At 47.1% G+C, this 24,519-nt stretch overlaps 2 protein-coding genes across 2 annotated transcripts in view; one reads left to right on the forward strand and one right to left on the reverse strand.

The window, feature by feature from the left end:
- The window catches only part of LOC147091904 (uncharacterized), a 42,740-nt gene extending 41,393 nt beyond the window's left edge, over positions 1 to 1,347 (forward strand). The window contains exon 4 of the mRNA XM_085976928.1: positions 5 to 1,347. Coding sequence (XP_085833054.1) covers positions 5 to 1,186 — 1,182 coding nt within the window. The 3' untranslated portion in view covers positions 1,187 to 1,347. The remainder of the gene's footprint in view (positions 1 to 4) is intronic.
- A 3,855-nt stretch (positions 1,348 to 5,202) lies between these two features.
- Positions 5,203 to 24,230, reverse strand: LOC147091906 (uncharacterized). Its single transcript, XM_085976634.1, has 2 exons — positions 22,995 to 24,230; positions 5,203 to 6,060 (listed from the first exon to the last, which is right to left on the reverse strand). Exons 1-2 carry the CDS (start codon positions 23,769 to 23,771, stop codon positions 5,458 to 5,460), a joined length of 1,380 nt encoding a protein of 459 aa, XP_085832760.1. The 5' UTR covers positions 23,772 to 24,230; the 3' UTR covers positions 5,203 to 5,457.
- Between the last annotated feature and the right edge of the window lie 289 nt (positions 24,231 to 24,519).

The following is a 24,519-nucleotide window of genomic DNA, read 5'->3' on the forward strand; positions in this document are numbered from 1 at the left end:
TCACAACGGGGAGAAACTGTACACGTGTTCTGTGTGTGGACGAGGCTTCAGCCAATCCTCTGGCCTATTGAGACACAAGCACAGTCACACTGGGGAGAGGCCGTTCACCTGCTCTGAGTGTGGGAAGGGATTCACTCAGTCATCAGACCTGCTGATACACCAGCGAGTTCACACCGGGGAGAGGCCGTTCACCTGCTCTGAGTGTGGGAAGGGATTCAGTCAGTCATCCACCCTGCTGACACACCAGCGAGTTCACACTGGGGAGAGGCCCTTCACCTGCTCCGTGTGTGGGAAGGGCTTCACTCGCTCATCCCACCTGCTGACACACCAGCAAGTTCACACTGGGGAAAGGCCGTTCACCTGCTCTGAGTGTGGGAAGGGATTCATTGAGTCATCCCACCTGCTGACACACCAGCGAGTTCATACTGGGGAGAGGCCGTTCACCTGCTGTGAGTGTGGGAAGGGATTCACTAATTCATCCAACCTGCTGATACACCAGCGAGTTCACACCGGGGAGAGGCCGTTCACCTGCTCTGAGTGTGGGAAGGGATTCACTCAGTCATCCCACCTGCTGATACACCAGCGAGTTCACACTGGGGAGAGACCGTTCACCTGCTCTGAGTGTGGGAAGGGATTCACTCAGTCATCCCACCTGCTGACACACCAGCGAGTTCACACTGGGGCGAGGCCATTCACCTGCTCTGAGTGTGGGAAGGGATTCACTCGTTCATCCACCCTGCTGACACACCAGCGAGTTCACACTGGGGAGAGGCCGTTCACCTGCTCCGAGTGTGGGAAGGGATTCACTGAGTCATCCCACCTGCTGAATCACCAGCGAGTTCATACTGATGAGAGACCATTTAAATGCTCGGACTGTGGGAAGTGCTATAAAGGTTCCGGGGAACTGATGCGCCATCAACGTGTTCACACTGACGAGCGACCGTTCAGGTTCTCGCACTGCGGGGCTGGGTTCAGGCGATCATCTGAGCTCACTGTACACCAGCGCACTCACACTGGGGAGAGGCCATTCGCCTGCTCCATGTGTGGGAAGGGATTCACTCGTTCATCCGACCTGCTGACACACCAGCGAGTTCACACCGGTGAGAGGGCATTCACCTGCCCTGAGTGTGGGAAGGGATTCACTCAGTCATCCAACCTCCTGACACACCAGCGAGTTCACAAGTGACTGCAGGGTTTGGATTCTGTTGCTGCTGTTAATCACATCCAGGACTGAACCATGTTCATTCTGACAGGTGGGGATTGTTTCTGCTGATGTTAATAACTCCGGGAACTGGGCTGGAGTTTAATGTTCTGGATATATGTCAAATAAATCAACTTTGTTTTAAACACATTGTTGTAGATTTTTGTCTTTCCCACCTGAGTGTTTAGCATCACCTGGCTGGAGCTCAGAAAGGACAATCTGGGGGAGGATCATACGGTGGGAACATAACTCCAGCCTGGACACAGTCCTTCAGGGCCACACTGAGAGGGGCAAACGGCACTTTGGTCTTTCTTGTCTCTCTTCACTGACAGCAAAGTTGCCGTGCGGGTTAATCTCGAGGCGTGTGAGAAACATGTCCCAGCCGCTCTCTGCCATGGTTCAGAGCTCCTAGGCATGGAACAGAAGGCTCCTTTAGGAATGTACCCCAGTGCTTTTTTTTTAATGGCTTTATTAACCTGTGTTGCTACTTTTAGTGATTTGTGTATCTGTATCCCTGGATCCCTCTGCTCCTCCAGCCCATTTAGACTCTTCGGGGGAAATTCGGTGATGCCCCCTTTGGGTCGCTAACATCACCGGGGCTAATATTAGCCCCCTGCAAAAGTTAGCGCCCCTGCGCACTAAATTCAGTGGTAGCGCCCCAATCAGGAGGCAGGGTGCTACTGGAAGCGCTCCCCTCCCTCTTGCGGCGCTACCAGTGAACTTCACGGTGCTTCGTGTTACAGCGCCACGCCCTTCGGCACATAGCACCGCATCATAGCAGACCTCACTCCCTGATTAAAGTGGAGGGGCCCAGCACTGCGCACACCGGGGCCCTGCTGGACCACCGGGGAGCGGGGTGTCGGATCAAGAGGAACGCCGGGCTGTGTGAACGCGGCCGACACCCTGAAGAAGAAAGGGGAAGGGGGCAGGTGCTAGCAGTCGGCCAAAATAAAAAGTTGCCGAATGACACCTGCCCTTTAAGTGGTGTTGCCGCGGCTGCAGGAACGATCCCTGACCCTGTTGGACATATCGTCCGGCGATAGGTCAGGGGTCGCAACCCAAGGTTGCAGCTGGGGTGCTACGCACGACGATGACATCATTGCCGGAGGTGCAGTGCCACGGGGCACAAACGGCTGCCGCCGGCGCTAACCTCCCGCTGAATATCACAGGAGGCACAAAGCAACCCAATTTCACCCCCTTGTCCAAGTGGTGTGTGGCCTCCTTATTCTTCCCACCAAAACACACCGCCTCACACTGATCTACAGTGAAATTCATTAACACACCACCTCACACAGATCTATAGTGAAATTCATTAACACACCACCTTACACTGATCTATAGTGACATTCATTAACACACCACCTCACACTGATCTATAGTGAAATTCATTAACACAACTCTTCACACTGATCTATAGTGAAAATCATTAACACCCCACCTCACACTGATCTATAGTGCAATTCATTAACACACCACCTCACACTGACCTATAGTGAAATTCATTAACACACCACCTCACACTAATCTACAGTGAAATTCATTTGCCAATTACACGTCCATTCTGAAATTTATGAATGTCTTGCATTTTGTCTTTCTCAGTATTAACTCTACCTCCCAATTTGGTGTTATCGACAAACTTTGAAATTGTTCTTCTGATTCACGTGTCCAAATCATTTATGTAAATGGTGAACAATAGTGATCCCAGCGCCGATCCCTGTGGGATTGCCAGTCTGAGTAGCTACTCTTAACCCCTACTCTCTGTTTTCTGTTTTGTGACCAGCTTGCTATCCATAACAGTATGTAAGATCGATAAGGCTACAAAACAGAAATCAGAGGGTTGGAGTTAAGGGAAGTTTGTAGCGATCTTTCCATCCATTCTATTGCCAGGCCCTTGACTCCACACAGCCTGACCGTGGTCATCTTGTAGACCGTACATACTGCAGACACAGTGCACCAGTGGTGGAGGGGTGGATATTGAGTCCTGTGGCAGGGGCGCTGATGAAGTGGATTTCTCTGTCCGTGAGTTTTGAGGCATCGCTAGTTGCGTTTTTCACCTCTTTCCACCTTTTAAAAAAAACTTGCTGCCAGTTTATTAAAGCCATTAACAGCCGCTCGGGTGGGACACACCAATAAATGAGGCCTTGTTTCCCGCAGAATGACAGGCCTGAACCCAAGTTAGAAAACATTTAGTAATTAAACCAGACTGGGCGGGGCCTGAGGTGCGAGTCAGTAACGGAAAACTGGTGGCCAGCGTACTTCACACCAGGGCTGAGGATCCGGGGACTCGGGTTTCTGTGTCATTTAATGATTAATTTTGTTTATTGCCCAATCTCAATCAGACTGGCGGGTCATCTTACTGTTTGACGGAGGCGCGGTTCCGCAATGGAGGGCTCCCTATGCGGGGGTCCTTCCCAGCACCATTGGGGATCTGGGGTGGAGACTGTTGCAGGGAGCTGTTGTGTGCAACAGTTTAAGCTCCTTTCCGGACTCCAAGGCCAGATGTGGTTTCTGGGGCCTAGAGGAGTCCACGGGCCGTGTATATATTCAGTGTGAGAGGTTGCAGCCCCTGTGTAGTTACCTGAAGGGGCTGCTCCTCAACTCTTGGTTACACTTTAGCCCCACGCTCCTAATCTTTGCCCACCTGGTGCGGAGGGGGGTGGGTAAGTGGGAGGATCTTCTCCTGGACCTGCTCTTGGGCCTGGCGAAAACAGCAATTTGTAGGCCCAGGATGGGCGGGGCCCATGGGGGGTCACTCTGGCTGCCTGCCTCTCTCCCATGGTCTTGTCCCTGCCCGGGTGGCCCTGGAGAGGGAGCAGGCGGTGTCCACTGGTTCACTTGATACCTTCCTCGACCGGTGGACATGGAAGGTATCAAGAGGCGATAATCGATCCTCACAATCACATTGTGATTGAATTATTAATTGTGTGTGTGTCACAAATACATTTCTTCTATTTTGATACAAAAGTTCTGCTGGACATGTTAAACTACTAGTTATTTAATCCGGGCTGCAGCTGCTGAAAGGTTGACTGTACTGGGGTTTGTGGCCAGAGCTGGCAGACGTGTTGTTCTGAAGTCTGCTGTCTCACACCTGAAGAGTCTGTTTATGTTGTGTTGTAATGACCTTGTTCTGTTGCCTGGTGTCAGAAATAGAAATCAAAGGAAGATGATGCCTCACTCTGTTAATCAACTCTTTGACACATTTCCATGTCTTAATTTACAAAGATCACAACTCCATTAGTGAACAATGGATTGCCAGTCTGCCACTTTTTAGTGAGGCTTGAAAGGATTCGCTGTGAAGCTACACCTGCCCATCTGTCTGTGTGTCACTGTGTTTGGATTGTGTTAGACAACAGTCCTAATATCGCGCCTACATCCATTACAATTTTTGAAATGTTAGATTGTACTTGGGAGAAGTTGAGTTTGAATCTAACAATTCTGAAATTGGGAGCTTTTAATGATTTCTGTTTTTCACGTAACTATATAGTGATGTGATCAGTAAAAGCAAATTAACAGATGGTGCTTTTACTGAACACAACTGAATAATTCTACAAGGATGCTATCGCAGTCTTCCTCAGTATTAACTCCACCCCCAATTTAGTTTCATCAGCAAATTTTGAAACTGTACTTCTGATTCCCAAGTCCAAATCATTCATGTAAATGGTGAACAACAGTGGTCCCAGCATCAATCCCCACGGAACACCACTTCCCACCTTCCGCCCGTTTGAGTAAATACCTTTAACTCATCCCGTCACTATAACTGGACTTGTCTCTATTCCCGTGCCGAGGGGATTGCTGTACCAGATGGGAGGGGCAACATTTTGGGGACTCTCGATTCTCCACCAATTCCCATTCCCCTTCTTTCTGGTGGATAATGGAGGTGCCACTTTGTGTAAAGTGTATGTCAGTAAGAGTTGTCAGCGAGGATTAATTAGCACTTTCTAATTGGAGATGATAATCAATGAATTGTAGATTTTATAGCAAAGATTAATATATGATTGAAGTAAAAGTTCATAATTTTATTGTAAAATATTTCAGGAACACTCATCAGAAATTAAGGGGAAAGTTCAGACAGCAGTACTTAAAGGGACACTGCAGCCCCGACAACTCAATCAGCTATATATCCAGAATATTAAAATCCAGCCCAGATATAGAGGTTATTAACATCAGCAGAAACAAACCCCAACTGTCAGAATGAACATGGTTCAGTCCTGGATGTGATTAACAGCAGCAATAACAGCAGAATCGAACCTCTGCAGTCACTTGTGAACTTGCTGGTGTCTCAGCAGGTGAGATGACTGATTGACTCCCTTCTCAAACACAGAGCAGGTGAACGATCTCTCCCCGGTGTGAACTCTCTGGTGTGTCAGAAGGTTGGATAACTGAGTGAATCCCTTCCCAGACATGGAGCAGGTGAATGGCCTCTCCCCAGTGTGAATGCGCTGGTGTCTCAGAAGGTCAGAGGAATTAGTGAATCCCTTCTCACACACGGGGCAGGTGAATGGCCTCTCTGCAGTGTGAATGTGCTGGTGTATCAGCAGGGTGGATGAATTAGTGAATCCCTTCTCACACACAGGGCAGGTGAAAGGTCTCTCCCCAGTGTGAATGCACTGGTGCTCAATGAGGTGAGATGACTGCCTGAATCTCTTCCCACAGTGAGAGCAACTGAATGGTCTCTCCTCAGTGTGAAGTCGCTGGTGTGTCAGAAGGTGGGATGACTGACTAAATCCCTTCCCACACTTGGAGCAGGTGAACAGCCTCTCCCCGGTGTGACTGCATCGATGAGTTTCCAGCCAGGACGGGGAGCTAAATCCCTTCCCACAGTCCCCACATTCCCACAGTTTCTCCGTGGTGTGGGTGTCCTTGTGTCTCTCCAGGTTGGACAATCGGTTGAAGCCTCATCCACACACACAACACATGTACGGTTTCTCCCCGCTGTGAACGGTGCGATGTTTTTTCAGACTGTGTAACTGCTTAAAGCTCTTTCCACAGTCAGTGCACTGGAACACTCTCACTCGGGTGTGTGTGTCTCGGTGCATTTCCAGTCACACCGATCTTTGAAATCTTTTCCCAAAGACAGAACAGGCAAACATTACTCCTTCCACAGTCAAAGGCCAATGATATTCCCTGTAAAAGCAGTTTACAAAAGACATCACTGTAAGTTCAGGATTAAAATTCGGAACAGATAATTCTAGTTTCTATGGAACATTCTCTCCTCTCTTATTACATAGAATTACACAGATTGTACAGCACAGAAACAGGCCAATCGGCCCAACTGGTCCATGTGGTGTTTATGCTCCACACGAGCCTCCTCCCATCTCTCTTCATCTCACCCTATCAGCATCTCCTTCTATTCCTTGCTCCCATGTGTTTATCCAGCTTCTCCTTAAATACATCCATGCTCTTCGCCTCAACTACTCCCTGTGGCAGCAAGTTCCACATTCTCAGCACCCTCTGGGTGAAGGAGTTTAATCTAAATAGGACTTTCCTGGGCAGCCAATGAGCACTGCTGCCTCTTTTGTGCATTTCCTGGTGAGGCGAAACAGTTGATATTTTCTGATCAAAAAGAGCTGAGCTCGGCAGCATTAGTCCTGTTTTGCCTCCTTTGGAGACCAGGTGTATGAGCAGAGCGAGCGCAGCCTTCACAGCAACTGCAATAAAATTGTTACAGTTGTGAAGGAACTTTGTGTCAGTGCACTGGACCACAAACAAAATATGTGTGTCGATTGTTGTCTTATTACCCTATTGCAAAGTGCCTTGAGATGTTTCAAAAGCTCTATATAAAGGTGTCGTCGACAGTGCCATCAAGTGGCACTTACTCAGCAATAACCTGCTAAATGACGCCCAGTTTGGGTTCCGCCAGGGCCACTCAGCTCCTGAACTCATTACAGCCTTGGTCCAAACATGGACAAAATAAAGGAAAATCCTAAGATGTTTTATAAGTATATTAAGGGTAAGAGGATAACTAGGGAAAAAATAGGGCCCATTAGGGACAAAAGTGGCAATCTGTGTGTGGAGCCGGAAGATGTAGGAGGGGTTCAAAATGAATTTTTTGCATCTGTTTTCACTATGGAGAGGGACGATGTAGACATAGAAATAGTGCGGGGGGACTGTGATATGCTCGAACATATTAACATCGAGAGGGAGGAGGTATTGGCGGTTTTAGCAGGCCTAAAAATGGATAAATCCCCAGGCCCGGAAGAAATGTATCCCAGGCTGCTGCGTGAGGCAAAGGAAGAGATTACGTGGGCTCTAACACATATATTCAGAAACTCTCAGGCCACAGGGGATGTGCCAGAGGACTGGAGAACCGCTAATGTAGTACCATTATTCAAGAAGGGGAGTAGGGAAAAACCGGGGAACTACAGGCCAGTGAGCCTAACATCAGTGGTAGGAAAATCATTGGAAAAAATTCTGAGGGACAAAATTAGTCTCCACTTGGAGAGGCAAGGATTAATCAGGGATAGTCAACATGGCTTTGTCAAGGGAAGATCATGTCTGACTAATTTGATTGAATTTTTTGAGGGGGTGACTAGGTGTGTGGATGAGGGTAACGCAGTGGATGTGGTATACATGGATTTCAGTAAGGCCTTCGATAAAGTCCCGCACAGGAGACTGGTCAAGAAGGTAAGAGCCCATGGAATCCAGGGTGCCTTGGCACATTGGATACAAAACTGGCTTAGTGGCAGAAGGCAGAGGGTGATGGTCGAAGGTTGTTTTTGTGACTGGAAGCCTGTGGCCAGTGGGGTACCACAGGGATCGGTGCTGGGTCCCTCGCTGTTTGTGGTCTACATTAATGACTTGGATATGAATGTAAAAGGTATGATCAGTAAGTTCGCGGATGATACAAAAATTGGTAGGGTGGTAAATAGCGAGGAGGGTAGTCTCAGTCTGCAGGACGATATAGATGGGTTGGTCAGATGGGTGGAAGAGTGGCAAATGGAATTTAACCCGGAAAAGTGCGAGGTGATGCACTTTGGGGGGACTAACAAGGCAAGGGAATACACAATGAATGGTAAGACCCTAGACAAGACGGAGGGTCAGAGGGATCTGGGTGTGCAAGTACACAGATCCCTGAAGGCGACGGAACAGGTGGATAAGGTGGTAAAAAAGGCATATGGGATACTTGCCTTCATTAGCCGAGGCATGGAATTTCAGAGCAAGTAGGTTATGATGGAGCTGTATAAAACACTGGTTAGGCCACAGCTGGAATACTGTGTGCAGTTCTGGTCGCCACACTACAGGAAGGATGTGATAGCTTTGGAGAGGGTGCAGAGGAGATTCACCAGGATGTTACCAGGGCTGGAGTGCTTCAGCTATGAAGAGAGACTGGGCAGATTGGGTTTGTTTTCCTTGGAGCAGAGGAGGCTGAGGGGGGACATGATTGAGGTGTACAAAATTATGAGGGGCATAGATAGGATGGATACTAAGGAGCATTTTCCCTTAGTAGAAGGGTCAATAACTAGGGGGCATAGATTCAAGGTAAAGGGCGGGAGGTTTAGAGGGGATTTGAGAAAGAACTTTTTCACCCAGAGGGTGGTTGGAGTCTGGAACTCACTGCCTGAAAGGGTTGTGGAGGCTGGAACCCTCACAACATTCAAGAAGCATTTGGATGAGCACTTGAAATGCCATAGCATACAAGGCTACGGACCAAATGCTGGAATATGGGATTAGATTAGACAGGGCTTGATGGCCGGCGCAGACACGATGGTTCGAAGGGCCTCTATCCGTGCTGTATAACTCTATGACTCTATGACTCTAAAAGAGCTGAACTCAAGAGGTGAGGTGAGAGTGACTGCCCTTGACATCAAGGCAGCATTTGATCGAGTGTGGCATCAAGTAGCCCTGGCAAAACTGAAGTCAATGGGAATCAAGGGGAAAACTCTCCATTGGTTGGAATCATACCTAGCACAAAGGAAGTTGGCTGTGGTTGTTGGAGGTCATTCATCTCAATCACATGACATCACTGCAGGTGTTCCTCAGGGCAGTGTCCTAGGCCCAACCATCTTCAGCTATTTCATCAATGACCTTCCCTCCATCATAAGGTCAGAAGTGGGGATGTTCGCTGATGATTGCACACTGTTCAGCACCATTCGAGACTCGTCAGATAATGACGCAGTCCGTGTCCATATGCAGCAAGACCTGGGCAACATTCAGACTTGGGCTGACAAGTGGCAAGTAACATTCACACCACACAAGTGCCAGGCAATGACCATCTCCAACAAGCGAGACTCTAACCATCTCCCCTTGACATTCAATGGCATTACCATCATTGAATCCCCCACTATCAACATCCTGGGGGTTACCATTGATCAGAAACTGAACTGGACCAGCCATATAAATACTGTGGCTACAAGAGCAGGCCAGAGGCTGGGAATTTTGCGGCGAGTGTCTCCCCTCCTGACTCCCCAAAGCCTTTCCACCATCTACAAGGCACAAGTCAGGAGTGTGATGGAATACTCTCCACTTGCCTGGATGAGTGCAGCTCCAACAACACTCAAGAAGCTCGACACCATTCAGGATAAAGCAGCCCGCTTGCTTTGCACTCCATCCACCACCTTCAACATTCACTCCCTCCACCACCAGTGCACTGTGGCTGCAGTGTGTACCATCTACAAGATGCACTGCAGCAACTCGCCAAAGCTACTTCAACACCACCTTCCAAATCCGTGACCTCTACCACTTAGAAGGACAAGGGCAGCAGACACATGGGAACATCACCACCTACAAGTTCCCCTCCAAGCCACACACCATCCTGACTTGGACCTGTATCGCCGTTCCTTCACTGTCGCTGGCCCAAAATCCTGGAACTCCCTTCCTAACAGCATTGTGGGTGTACCTACACCATATTGACTGCAGCGGTTCAAGAAGGCGGCTCACCACCATCTTCTCAAGGGCAATTAGGGATGGGCACTAAAGGCAGGCCTAGCCAGCCAGCGACGCCCACATTCTATAAATGAATTTTTAAAAAGTAGTTGTTGGTGTATAGAGAACTCTGTTGAAATTTAGTGAAATGATCAATAACCAAGGAAGATCATTTCTTTATAATTGCAAAATACTGCGGATGCTGAAAATCTGAAATAACAACAGAAAATGCTGGAAATACTCAGCAGGCCAGGCAACATCCGTGGAGAGAGAAACAGAGTTAACGTTTCAGGTCTGGGACCCTTCATCAGAACTTCATCAAAGATCATTTCTTTGTTTGGTTCTGTTAGCTTTCATCGAATCATTGAAAAGTACAGCACGAAGGAGGACATTCGGCCCATCGTGCCTGTGCTGGCTCTTAGAAAGAGCACTCATGCTTAGTCCCACATCCCTGCTTGTTGTCCGTAACCCTGTAAGATCCTCATCCTCAAGTACCCACCCAACTCCCTTTTAAAATCATTGATGGAATCAGCTCATGACCTTTTCAGGTCGAGCGTTCCAGCTCCCGACAACTCTCTGAGTTTTATTCAATTGTTACCACAGTTGCTTCTGTGGAGGTTTAATAATAAATGCATTTTGCTATGAAAGTAATTAAAACATTCCTAGTATATAAATAGACAGATGCATCAAAATATTAAAATTGTGGGAGGGGGGTCAGTGCTCGCCAGGGCCCAATAAACAATGGAATTCTTCTTTCCCAACCCAATGCTCAGAAGATGAAGTCCCAGAGCTGCCTCTGGCTCGGTTCCACCTGCCCTATTCTGACAAGCTGAGGTGTTGGTCAGTGCTCTGTGATTGCCCTGTGGGCAGAAAATGGCAAATCTAGAAATATGACCAAAATAACACATTTAACCCCAAAGCTGTAAATCCCCGTCCCACACACTCTCCCTCCTCCCTGTGCTGAAATCCAAACCCATCGCACCATCTCCAACATTTCTTTCCTCCACTCCCAGTTTTCCCCCTCCCTCTACTCTGGTTGGGTTCAGTTCTCCACCTCCTGTGTGCAGAGAATAAAATCAATGAGTCAATGATTGTCTCTCCTGGTCACTGGGACCCTGAAACCTTCAGTTCTCCACCTGCTGTGTGCAGAGTGAGAATAAAATCAATGAGTCAATGATTGCCTCTCCTGGTCACTGGGACCCTGAAACCTTCAGTTCTCCACCTGCTGTGTGCAGAGTGAGACTAAAATCAATGAGTCAATGATTGTCTCTCCTGGTCACTGGGACCCTGAAGCCCCGCCTACTCTTTGTTCCTGTAGAAAGATGGCTGCGCATGCACCTTGTTGCAGCAGGAACCGGTCTGTCTTACCTCCACCAAGATGGCAGCGCCTAAGCCGGGCCTATCACTGAGAAAAAGCCTCACCTCTGCCGTCAGGTGGAACACATTCGGCCGCTGGATCTCATTCGGGCCTGAGACCGTTTTCCAACTTTATAAACCCTGCGGCGCGGCCTACCCGCAGATTATTAATCTCCGGACCCCGCTCCCACCGACCTGCAACTCCGCCCGGCGACCACGCAGAACTTTCTCTGTAAAGTCGGTGAGGGACACGTGACCCGGGCCAGCGGTCTGATTGACGGGAGCTTCCGACCAATAGGGAGCGAGTGGGGCGGGGCTGGGGGAGCGAGCTGGCGGCAGGTCTGCCAACCAATCAGGGAGCCTGAAGGCTGGGACTAGCACCGGCTGATTGTCTGATCCACAGGACAGCGAGTTTCTCCAGTCCCTTGTTCAGGGCCCGGGGCCAGGGGAGGCTGTGGGCCTTTATTCCCCTCATTGGACACAAGGCTCTTTGGCTCACAACACACTGGCTCAGATTTTTAAAAACAGGTTTACAGGAAATGAGTGGAATCGACCCACCGCAGTCACAATGTGGACACTCTGGTGTGTCAGCGGGTGGGATACACCAGGGAATCCCTTTCCACACACTGAGGTTGACTCTAATGATCGGGAGTCCCAGGGTTTCAGATACCAGACAGTCAAGCTCACAGGAACACAAATTGTCTCTCCAGGCTTTATTAAGAGCGCTGCATAACACAGATCGGGTGATAATTCCCTCAATCTGGAGAATAGAAGTGCAGTGGATTCAGGTGCGATCTTCTCGAGTCTGTTCCAACTGACAACGGCTTAATTGGCCTGTTCTTATACACAAGCTTGGTTACTGCTCAGGAAATGGGATTGTTTGGACCCGTCTGTTGACCGCCTCCTGAACTCCTGCTAATTCAGGGAATTTAGTCCATCTGTGACCAGACTATAACCACAAGCCCGTCTGGTTATCACACCTATATGGTCCGTGAGGTTATTATTAGATTCACACCCAGACATTGTGTCTTTACTTGTCTTGCACTACATCCCATAACATGGGTACAGGGGCTCAGTAATGTTTCATTCATCAGAAAAAGACAAAGTACAACAACATACTGGTCAGCTTAACAGAATCTCATCATATTTAAGGGGCCATAAATATAATAGTCACTAATAAATTCAGGAGACTTAAGCTGTTGTCAGTTGGAACAGACTCAATCATTAGAGTCAACCTAAGTGTGTGGAAAGGGATTCCATGGTGTATCACACCCACTGACACACCAGAGTGTCCACATTGTGTCTCAATTTCTCTGGTCCCCTCACTCACTCCAACCTACCTCCCTCTGAGCTTGCAGGATCCCGTTCGCTCTGATCCAACCCTAACATTATCATTAAATGTGCTGACAAGGGTGGTGCTGTTGTTGTTTGGTGAACCAACCTCTACTGTGCGGAGGCTGATCACCAACTCTCTGACACCTCCTCCAGCTCCCCCTGGACCATGACCCCACTACCACATCAAGCCATTGTTTCCAGGACTGTCACTGACCTCGTCTCCTCTGGAGATCTTCCCTCCATGGCTGTCAACCTCATAGACCCCCAACCCCACACAGCCCGCTTCTACCTCCTTCCCAAGATCCACAAACAGGGCTGCCCTAGTAGACCCATCGATTCAGCCTGTTTTTGCCCCACGGAACTTTTCTCTTCCTATCTCAACACTATTTTTTCTCCCCTTGTCCAGTCTCTTCCTACCTACATTCATGGGAACTAGATGTAATATCTCCAAGTTTGCAGACGACACAAAACTGGAAGGGCGAGTGTGCTGTGAGGAGGATGCTGAGAAACTCCAGTAAGGTCCCGCATAAGAGATTAGCGTGCAAAATTAAGGCACATGGGATTGGGGCAAGGTATTGACTTGGATAGAGAACTGGTTGGCGGATAGAAAGCAAAGATTTGGAATAAACGGGTCATTTTCTGAGTGGCAGGCAGTGACTAGAGGGGTACCGCAAGGATCGGTCCAAGGACCACAGCTGTACACAATATATATTAATGATCTGGATGAGGGAATTGGATGTAATATCTCCAAATTTGCAGATGACACAAAGCTGGGTGGGAGGGTATGCTGTGAAGAGGATGTCGTGAAACTCCAGTATGATTTGGACAGGTTGGGTGACTGGGCAGAAACATGGCAAATGCACTATGATGTGGATAAATGTGAGGTTATCCACTTTGGTGGAAAAAACAGGAAGGCAGACTATTATTTGAATGGCAATAGATTGGGAGAAGGGGAAGTGCAAAGAGACCTGGGTGTCCTTGTGCACCAGTCGCTGAAGGTAAGCATGCAGGTGCAGCAGGCGGTTAAGAAGGCAAATGGTATGTTGGCCTTCGTAGCGAGAGGGTTCGAGTATAGGAACAAGGATGCCTTGCTGCAGTTGTACAGGGCCTTGGTGAGACCGCACCTTGAGTATTGTGTGCAGTTTTGGTCACCTTATTTGAGGAAGGACATTCTTGCAATGCAGGGAGTGCAGCGAAGATTCACCAGGCTGATACCTGGGATGGCAGGAATGACGTATGAGGAGAGATTGTGTCGATTGGGCTTATACACACTGGAGTTTAGAAGATTGAGAGGGGATCTCATCGAAAGCTATAAAATTCTTTCAGGCCTGGACAGACTAGATGCAGGAAGGATGTTTCCAATGGCTGGGGAGTCCAGAACAAGGGGTCATAGTCTAAGGATAAGGGGTGAGGAAATCTACATGATATAAGGGGTTAATTTTGGGTGCTTGCTGGGTAAAAGTTTTCAGACTTGACACAGGTAAAGAGTCGATGTGTAACTAGAGCTATTGCACAAACCTGGATTACAGCCAAGAACAGATGTCTGCCCACTTAATAAGAATGTAGAAGTGAAACAATGGGTTCCGTTTGAAGTACCCAGTGACCTAACAACTTGCGACCGTAAGCAAACCTAGTCTCCAGATACATGATTAAGATTAAAGAGGACCTCCGGTTACACGATTCATGTCCTGTTATAGATTAACGGTTGACTTATGTGTCCAGGATCCTTCTGTCAATATGTCATAAGACCTAATGATTAATCTAAAATGTGTCCCGATAGAGGAACAAAGGAATGTCAATTAAACTTGTTTGTTACACTGTATAAATATGGAACGCTAACGCTGTATCATTGGTATAGTAGCCTCACCCCTTGAGTGGAGGTAATGATTCCCCTTGCAAGTGAAATAAAAGGCCTGTCCATCTGACGAATCCAAGAGTGTATTGAGTCATTACCCAGAGCTAAGAAAAAGGCACTTCAACAATTTGGAGGTTCCACCGAGATGGCTTGCTGTACCAATTGGTGAGTTAACAGACGCCGAGTACATTGCTCGGTTAGGAAAACTCCCATCGGCCGAAGGTGGTGTTTTGCCACATTTTTGAGACTTTCCCTGCCAGAAGCATAGCTGCGCATAGTCTGTTTATTCCATTGGACAGTACTGCCATCGGGTAATTGACTCACAAGGTTCGGAGGTTAAACTGCCATTGTGACTGCTTCCCTTTCAGAAACGGAACAGAGGATCAGCCATGAGGCGCTGACGCCCCGCGAACAGGATCATGCAGAAAAGGACGGTAGGAAGCGCTGAAATAAAGGTACCAGAGAGAGAAGGTTAAGTCAGGAGTTTGATTAACTAAGGAGCTAGCGATTTACTGGAAATTGCACTAGCAAGGTTCCAGCTTGCTGAGAGAGAAGGTTAAGTCACGAATTTGATTTAACTAAGGAGCTAGCGATTTATTGGAAATTGAACTAGCAAGGTTCCAGCTTGAAGTTAGTTGGGACAAATTGAAGGCCCTTTTTGCTAAAGATTTGGCTAAAGGGAGTAGGGTAGAGGGAGAGAGAGTGGGTAAAGTTAGTTGGGACAAATTGAAGGCCCTTTTTGCTAAAGATTTGGCTAAAGGGAGTAGGGTAGAGGGAGAGAAGAGTGGGCGATTGTCTGAAACACAGTGTCAATGTTTAATGTTTATGAGAGTGAGTATTTAACTACTTGTTATTATCAATCAACTTCGTCCAGTAAGGCTGCATAGGTTGGGGATTTAGTAACACTTTGGTTGTTGTTTATCAAGTGTATTGTTTATTGTTTATTGTCATATGTATTAATGTTTAATCATGTCTGATCTGTAGAGGCGTCCCACGCAGATCATAGAATGTTACGGAATTGTTGTATGTTTTAACACTAAAATATTTAAGCTGCTACAATGGGTTCTAGTAACAGTAAACTGCCTGAGAAAGGCACGCCAGCAGCCTTTATGTTAAAGAACTGTGGTCAATCATCCATTGATCACCTACCAAATTGGTCCAAATGGACTGTAAATAAGACGAGACCCTTTCCCTCAGATGGTTCATTTAACATAGAAAGAATTACTTGCCTCGAGGAATGTTTAACGGACAAGAGAGAAATAGAGAACAGCCAGATAAAAAGACTGCCTCTATGTTTGTTGAGTCAGAAGAAGAAAAAAAATTACCCTGAAGAAACACCTTTCTCCTCTATTATGGTACGATAACAAGGTAACTATAGAAGGATGAATAGAGGGGAATATAGAGGAAGACGTGGTAGAGTAAGAGGGTATGGACGATCTGGTAATTGTTACAATTGCGGACAACCCGGACATTTGGCAAACCAATGCCCTGCGAAAAATCGTCAGAACCAAACCTCCAATAATGGACCTCCGTTAGAGAATAAAGGTCCTAATTTCACTGTCCATAACTCTTTTTTGGACTAGTCAGGAGGTTACCCTACAAACGGACAGGGATTTAGGAGAAATAGAGATCAGAATTACTGACTGACACCAGCAGCCCCAGGCGCCACAGACCACCAAATGCCCGTTGTTTCTTTAAATTCACGCAGCGAACCTGAAATTAAAATGCAAATAGCTGGGAGACCTATGTCATTTTAGTAGATGCAGGAGCAACCTTTTAGGTGTTAGGGAAAGGATATTCTGAAGGAATGCCTATTAATGGGAAAAAGACCCCGATAGCTGGATTGGCTGGAATACTACAATGCTTGAATCAATCGACTCCCCTCACAGTAAAAGTAGAAGAATTTGAGGAAGAACACTCCTTTCTGTTATCAGGAGATGTCTCTATGAATTTATGTGGAAGAGACTTGCTGTGCAAAATGAATGCTACAATCATTTGCTCCCCATCAGGAGTAACGGTAGAAATCCAAGTAGATAAGGCATATGCGTACCCAGTAACAGAAATAAAACACCCTGTTCTTTACGCATGGGAAATTGCCGACCCAAGTTTGAGTCCCAAACTTGTCAGTCTGTTAGGAGCGTGGGGATTCGTTACAAGCTCCATAAAACAATACCAGGAATCCCTGAAACTAGGGAAATGGCATTCAAAATTGCACTGCACGGCCTGCTATGACAAAACAGGACAAGATTATCAGCCGTTTTTAAATTTAAAATACCTCCTAACTATTAGACTGCACAGCCCTATAAAGTTACAATTAATCCAGCTGCACCATTACCCAAAAGGTCACAGTATCCATTGTCAGAGAAAGCAGAAAAAGGAATTGAGCCAGTGATGGAATCATTGTTAAAACAGGGAGTTAACGCCGGATAGAATAAAGGTCGTTTGCAACACATTGTTGCCAAAAACTAAAAGAGAAATGAAGCATTTTCTAGGAATGACTGGCTATTGTAGACAATGGATATTGAACTATTCAGAAATAACCAGACCACTATTGGACATGAGCATGACAAATTTGGAAAATTCGCAGTTACCTGACTTCCTCGGGAACCCAGATTAAAAATGCACAAGAAGTGCAAAATCTTTTACTAGCTATTCAGAGACGTAAACAGATTGCAATTATTAAGTGCCAAGTGCACACGGGGCATTTGGACAAGGTTGCGCTTGGAAACGCTGCTGCAGATAGCGCTGCTAAGTCAGTAGCTACATCAAGTACTGAACGACAAGTTTCAGCCTTCCCTGTTAGGGAAAAGCCAGAGATACCGCAGCCCCGTCCTTAGATGAGGTGCTGACCCATCAAGATAGGGCCAGTTCTGATGAAGTAAAGGAATGGGTTGTTAATCATTGTTTTAAAAACACTGACGGCTTATGGGTTCATCATGACGGCCGCATGGTGGCACCCAAATCATTACTATCACCAATTGCCCGATGTGTTCATAAATTCACCCATGCGGGCAAAGGGGGGATGGTGGACTATATCCTCAAGACCTGGTATGCACCAGGAATCTCAAAGTTGGCAAAACAAATATGCGAAAATTGTACTATTTGCCAGACCATGAATGCAGGGAAAATAAAGAAGGTACAGCCCGCATCCCACCCAAACCCCATGGGCCCTTTTGTACACTTGCAAATGGATTTTATTGAACTACCTGTGTGCATGAGCTTTAAATATGTATTAGTTATTGTTGATATGTTTTCAAGATGGATTGAAGCGTTTCCTTGTAGAAAGAGTGACGCCACCACTGTTGCTAAATGTTTATTGAAGGACATTGTACCTCGCTTTGGGATACCAGCAAAACTGTCAAGTGACAATGGGTCCCACTTTACGGGGACAGTGATTAAGGAACTATGTAAAGCCTTACAGATTAACCAGCACCTCCATTGCAGTTATCATCCACAGTCGGCTGGACTAGTGGAAAGATATAACGGGATGCTGAAAAACAAGCTTGCAAAACTGTGTAAAGAAACTGGACTTAAATGGGTTGATTTGTTACCCATAGCTTTAATGACAATGCGGTCTGCTACCAACAGAACTACAGGATTGTCGCCTCACGAGATCGTCATGGGAAGACCACAAAGATTGCCCTTTTCGGCACCTTTAACAGCTAAACAAATGGACATTCATAAAATGGAGGAAGATATGTTGAGTTATTACATTGCACTAACCAAATGCATTTCTAGTTTCCATCAACAGGCGAAGGAAGCCCAGGCCGATCCCGCTGAAGGAAAGTGCCATACTTTCGAGCCAGGAGATAACGTCTACATAAAAATCTTCAAGCGAAAGAATGACCTTCAACCCAGATTTGAGGGACCCTTCCAAGTACTCCTGACCACAAACACCGCTGTAAAAGTAAAGGAGCGACCAACATGGATACACGCGTCCCATTGTAAGAAGGCATCAGTTGAAGACGATACACTGTCAAGATGAACTGGATTTGGACTCTAATAAGACTGTTCCTTTTGTTAACGATAATTGAAACTGCCATATTGATTTACCCAGATCCCCTGAAGGGCAAACCATGCATAGAAGAATGTGTACTTTATATGCTATAACGAGACTATGAAGGTTCAGCTTCAGGATCACACTATGCAGGTACCCCCGTATCAACCCCTGAGTCTTAGGATTAGGCAGAATAAGATAGTGGACAGAAGCTTGATAAGCTATGGGTTACATGCCCCGATACTGTGTCACCAAGTGAAAGAATTGCGAATGAAGGAGTTATCTGTAGTGGTAATCCAAAGGGAGAACTGGCCCTGACGGCCAGGCCAATGTTTTGTAACAATCCAGTTACACAGCCCTTTATTTCAACATTAGCCACTCAGAAAAGAAAACTTAATAGGACAGATAAGAAACAGGGAAGAAGGTTGTTAAACAAGCATGGCTATACATGAGTTATTTGTATGCCAAAAGACAGAACCTTACTAAATGCTGGATATGCAGTCACATCCCTATACATGCAGAGGGTGGAATAACCCTACGGCCCATTCCCTTTGGAATGGAGGAGATGGTAGGGTGGTTATTACAATCTAATACTACCTGGAACAATGAGGATGCCCCTGGTACAGTGTCCCAAAATAGTTTGAATCCAGAACAACTAGAAGATGAGTGGAAGGGAGCAGGATATAACCTAACGAAATTCAAAGGATGGTTTCATCCCCAATATGATAATCAAAGGGATCCAGAGAGTCTATTAGTGACGTCAATGGGAACCGTAAATAATACAAAAGGAGAAGTCTGTCTGGTAAACGACAATGGAGAAGGATTGATGGTTGGATGGAGTGAGTGCAAATGTAACTACACTTTGACTAAAACTACTACTAAACCACCGGGTGCAGTCGAATGGCCCTATTGGGGATGGTGGAACCTGTCCACAGTACAAAATTTGACTAGTAGAAAAACCTGGGAAGGAGAACAAGGAATAGGAATGATGCACCAGATATGGAACAAATTTGAAGCCTATAATAACACCTATTTCATCTGTGGGCATAGAGCATACCCTTGGTTACCACAAAATTGGACTGGGTCATGTTACTTGGGATATGTAGTGCCCTATATACATCATATTTCATCTTTGGATAGCCACCCTGGGACACGAGCAAAACAAGCCATTACAGAAACTGAAAGGTTCTTTGCTATAGCATTTCCCTGGTATGGAACAGAGAAGCTAGCAAGAGAATCTATAAACATGGCAGCAGTGTTGGAACAAATAGCCAATGATACTGCTGATGCTCTTCGTGATGTAAACGCAGAAATGGTGGCTTTGCGCACTGTTGCTTTACAAAACCGCATGGCTCTGGACTATTTGTTGGCAAAAGAAGGGGGCACATGTGCAATCATAAAAACCGAATGTTGCACCTATATTCCAGATAGCTCAGAAAATATCACCAACCTGGTAAACCACATAAAGGAGGCCGTAAAGAAACTACGTCAACCTGAACAGTGGTCCATGTGGGATTGGATTTCAGGATGGGGAGGAGCATTAGGAAAGCAAATTTTGGAAGTCTTAATTGCAATTGTGATGATTATAATTTTAATTAGTTTATTGATTGGTTGTTTAAAATTATTGTGTACAAAAGTCCTTTCCTCATTAACATCAACTCCCCCAGTACCCATGATGTCTGAATATGAGGATATTAAGGGTGAAACCTTTGATGTGGAATTTCTTAAACTTAGCGAAATAGATTGTCCTTAGAAAGGACAAAAGGGGGGAATGAGGAAATCTACATGATATAAGGGGTTAATTTCAAGTGCTTGCTGGGTAAAAGTTTTCAGACTTGACACAGGTAAAGAGTCGATGTGTAACTAGAGCTATTGCACGAACCTGGATTACAGCCAAGAACAGATGTCTGCACACCTAATAAGAATGTAGAAGTGAAACAATGGGTTCTGTTTGATTTACCCAGTGACCTGATAACTTGCGACCGTAAGCAAACCTAGCCTCCCAATACATGATTAAGATTAAAGAGGACCTCCGGTTACACGATTCATGCCCTGTTATAGATTAACGGTTGACTTATGTGTCCAGGATCCTTCTGTCAATATGTCATAAGACCTGATGATTAATCTAAAATGTATCCTGATAGAGGAACAAAGGAATGTCAATCAAACTTGTTTGTTACACTGTATAAATATGGAACACTTACGCTGTATCATTGGAATAGTAGCCTCACCCCTTGAGTAGAGGTGCTGATTCCCCTTGCAAGCGAAATAAAAGGCCTGTCCGTCTAACGAATCCAAGAGTGTATTGAGTCATTACCCAGAGCTAAGAAAAAAGGCACTTCTACATGTGTTAATGAATTTCACTGCAGATCAGTGTGAGGTGGTGTGTTAATGAATTTCACTGCAGATCAGTGTGAGGTGGTGTGTTAATGAATTTCACGATAGATTCAATTTCAATTTTATTTTTTATTTGTCACATAACCAAATACAACAAGTGAAATCCAGTCAGTGAAATGCTTTTTTCTTAATGAGCCGAGCGCACCAAGCAGCAAAGGACACTTAGCTGCCTGGTACGCAAGTAGCCCGCAAGGACGGCAGCCATCTTCATTGGCGCCATCACAATAGAGTCCGCTCTCGCCTTGCTCCGCTTTTCCCGCACTCCTGCCCAACAATCTTCAGCCGCCGTGGTATCGACATCCCGGGGCCTGCTTCTCCCTGGCTGTCCTTCCACGATCAGTGTGAGGTGGTGTGTTAATGAATTTCACTATAGTTCAGTGTGAGGCGGTGTGTTAATGAATTTCACTGTAGATCAGTGTGAGGTGCTGTGTTAATGAATTTCACTATAGATCAACGTGAGGTGGTGTGTTAATGAAATTCTCTATAGATCAGTGTGAGGTGGTGTATTAATGAATTTCACTATAGATAAGTGTGAGGTGGTGTGTTAATGAATTTCACTGTAAATCAGTGTGAGGTGGTGTGTTAATGAATTTCACTGTAGATCAGTGTAAGGTGGTGTGTTAATGAATTTCACTGTAGATCAGTGTGAGGTGGTGTGTTAATGAATTTCACTGCAGATCAGTGTGAGGTGGTGTGTTAATGAATTTCACTGTAGGTCAGTGTGAGGTGGTGTGTTTTGTTGGGAATAATAAGGAGGCCACACACTACTTGGACAAGGGGGTGAAATTGGGTTGCTTTGTGCCTTCCGCGATATTTAGCGGGAGGTTAGCGGCGGCGGTAGCCGGTAGCGCCCCGCGGCACTGCACTCCCGGCAATGACGCCATCGCCATGCGCAGCACCCCGGCTGCAACCTTGGGTTGCGACCCCATACCTATTGGCGGACGATATGCTCGACAAGGTCAGGCAGGGGTCGTTCCTGCAGCCGCAGTGGCGCCACTTAAAGGGCAGGTGTCGGGCGGCAACTTTTTATTTTGGCCGACTGCCAGCACCCGCCCCCTTCCCCTTTCTTCTTCGGGGTGTCGGCCGCGATCGCTCAGCCCGGCGCTCCTCTTGATCCGACACCCCGCTCCCCGTTGGTCCAGCAGGGCCCCGATGTGCGCAGTGCTAGGCTCCTCCCCTTTAATCAGGGAGGGAGGTCTGCTATGGCACGAAGCTATGTGCCAACGGGCGTGGCGCTGTTGCACGAAGCGCCCTGAAATTCACTGGTGGCACCTCAAGGGAGGGGAGCGCTTCCAGGAGCACCCCGCCTCCTGCTTGGGGCGCTACTGCTGAATTTAATGCACAGGGGCTCTAACATTTTCGGGGGGCTAAAATTAGCCCTGGTGAATTTAGCGACCCAAAGGGGGCGCCACTGAATTTTTCCCCCAAGAGTCTAAATGGGCTGATGGAGCAGAGGGATCCAGGGCTACAGATACACAAATCACTAAAAGTAGTGACACAGGTTAATAAGGCCATTAAAAAAAAGCACTGGGGTACATTCCTAAAGGAGCCTTCTGTTCCGTGCCTAGGAGCTCTGAACCATGGCAGAGACGTTTCTCACACGCCTCGAGATTAACCCACACGGCAACTTTGCTGTCAGTGAAGAGAGACGAGAAGGACCAAAGTGCCGTTTGCCCCTCTCAGTGTGGCCCTGAAGGACTGTGTCCAGGCTGGAGTTCTGTTCCCGCCGTACGATCCTCCCCCAGATTGTCCTTTCTGAGCTCCAGCCAGGTGAGGATAAACACTCAGGTGGGAAAGACAAAAATCTACAATAATGTGTTTAAAACAAAGCTGGTTTATTTGACAGCTATCCAGAATATTAAACTCCAGCCCAGTTATTGGGGTTATTTACATCAGCAGAAACAAACCCCAACTGTCAGAATGAACATGGTTCAGTCCTGGATGTGATTAACAGCAGCAACAACAGAATCCAACCCCTGCAGTCACTTGTGAACTCGCTGGTGTCTCAGCAGGATGGATGACTGATTGAATCCCTTCCCACACACGGAGCAGGTGAACGGCCTCTCCCCAGTGTGAACTCGCTGGTGCCTCAGCAGTTTGGATGATTCAGTGAATCTCTTCCCACACTCAGGGCAGGTGAACGGTCTCTCGCCAGTGTGAGTGCACTGGTGTACAGTGAGCTGAGATGATCGCCTGAACCCAGTCCCGCAGTGCGAGCACCTGAACGGCCTCTTGTCAGTGTGAACATGCTGGTGTCTCAGCAGGTCGGATGACTGAGTGAATCCCTTCCCACACACGGAGCAGGTGAACGGCGTCTCCCCAGTGTGAGTGCGCTGGTGTACAGTGAGCTCAGATGATCGCATGAACCCAGTCCCGCAGTGAGAGCACCTGAACGGTCTCTCCCCAGTGTGAACACGTTGATGGTACGTCAGAACCCAGGAAGTTTTATAGCACTTCCCACAGTCCGAGCATTTAAATGGTCTCTCGTCAGTGTGAACTCGCTGGTGATTCAGCAGGTTGGATGACTCAGTGAATCCCTTCCCACACACGGAGCAGGTGAACGGCCTCTCCCCAGTGTGAAATCGCTGGTGTCTCAGCAGGGTGGATGAATCAGTGAATCCCTTCCTACACTCGGAACAGGTGAACGGCCTCTCCCCGGTGTGAATGCGCTTGTGTCTCGATAGGCTAGATGATTGGCTGAAGCCTCGTCCACACACAGAACACGTGTACGGTTTCTCCCCGCTGTGAACGGTGCTTTTTGCTTCCATGTTCAGAGGCCGGTGATATTCAGATCCGATGAGTCGAGTGACTCTGTCAGATCTTGACGTGGTGTTTGGTTTGAGTTTCCTGTCTGCAAATCCTCCCCTTCCAGTGCCCTGTAAAATTAATTTAAAACAGGGAGCGTAAGAGACAACCCACAAGAAAACAAAGGCAGGTTGTGAAATTGAGCTTAATGAATCTGGTCATTTGTGGGGCCGGCACTCGAAAAAAAGTGACCATGAAAGCTGCCGGATTGTCATAAAAACCCCACTGGTTCACTGATGTCCTTCAGGGAAGGGAATCCGCCACCTGGTCTGGGCCTACACAAGACTCTGGCCTCTATGGGAGGAGAGAGAGAGAGAGAGGTGGGTGTGGTAGGGGGAGGGGGGCGAAGGAAAGGAACTTTATACATCTGCAACTCGACCAGAACTTTGATAGAACCTCCAAAACCCGCAACCTCAAGCAGCTAGAAGGACAAGGGCAGCTGTTGTATGGGAGCACCATCATCTCCAAGTTCCCCTCCAAGTCACACACCATCCTGACTCAGATATATTCATCGTTGCTGGGTCATAATCCTGGAACTCCTTACCGAACAACATTGTGGGAATACCTTCACCACACGGACTGCAGTAGTTCAAGAAGGCGACTCACCACCCCCTTCTCAACGGGAAACTGGGGATTGGCAATATTTGCTGCTCTTGCGAGCTACGCCCACATCCCAAGAATGAATTCAAACAAATCTGAATATGTAAACTG

Source organism: Somniosus microcephalus, unplaced genomic scaffold, assembly GCF_052327205.1.
Source record: "Somniosus microcephalus isolate GS21.2 unplaced genomic scaffold, FLI_Smic_1.0 unresolved_chr3, whole genome shotgun sequence".
Lineage (NCBI taxonomy): Eukaryota > Metazoa > Chordata > Chondrichthyes > Squaliformes > Somniosidae > Somniosus > Somniosus microcephalus.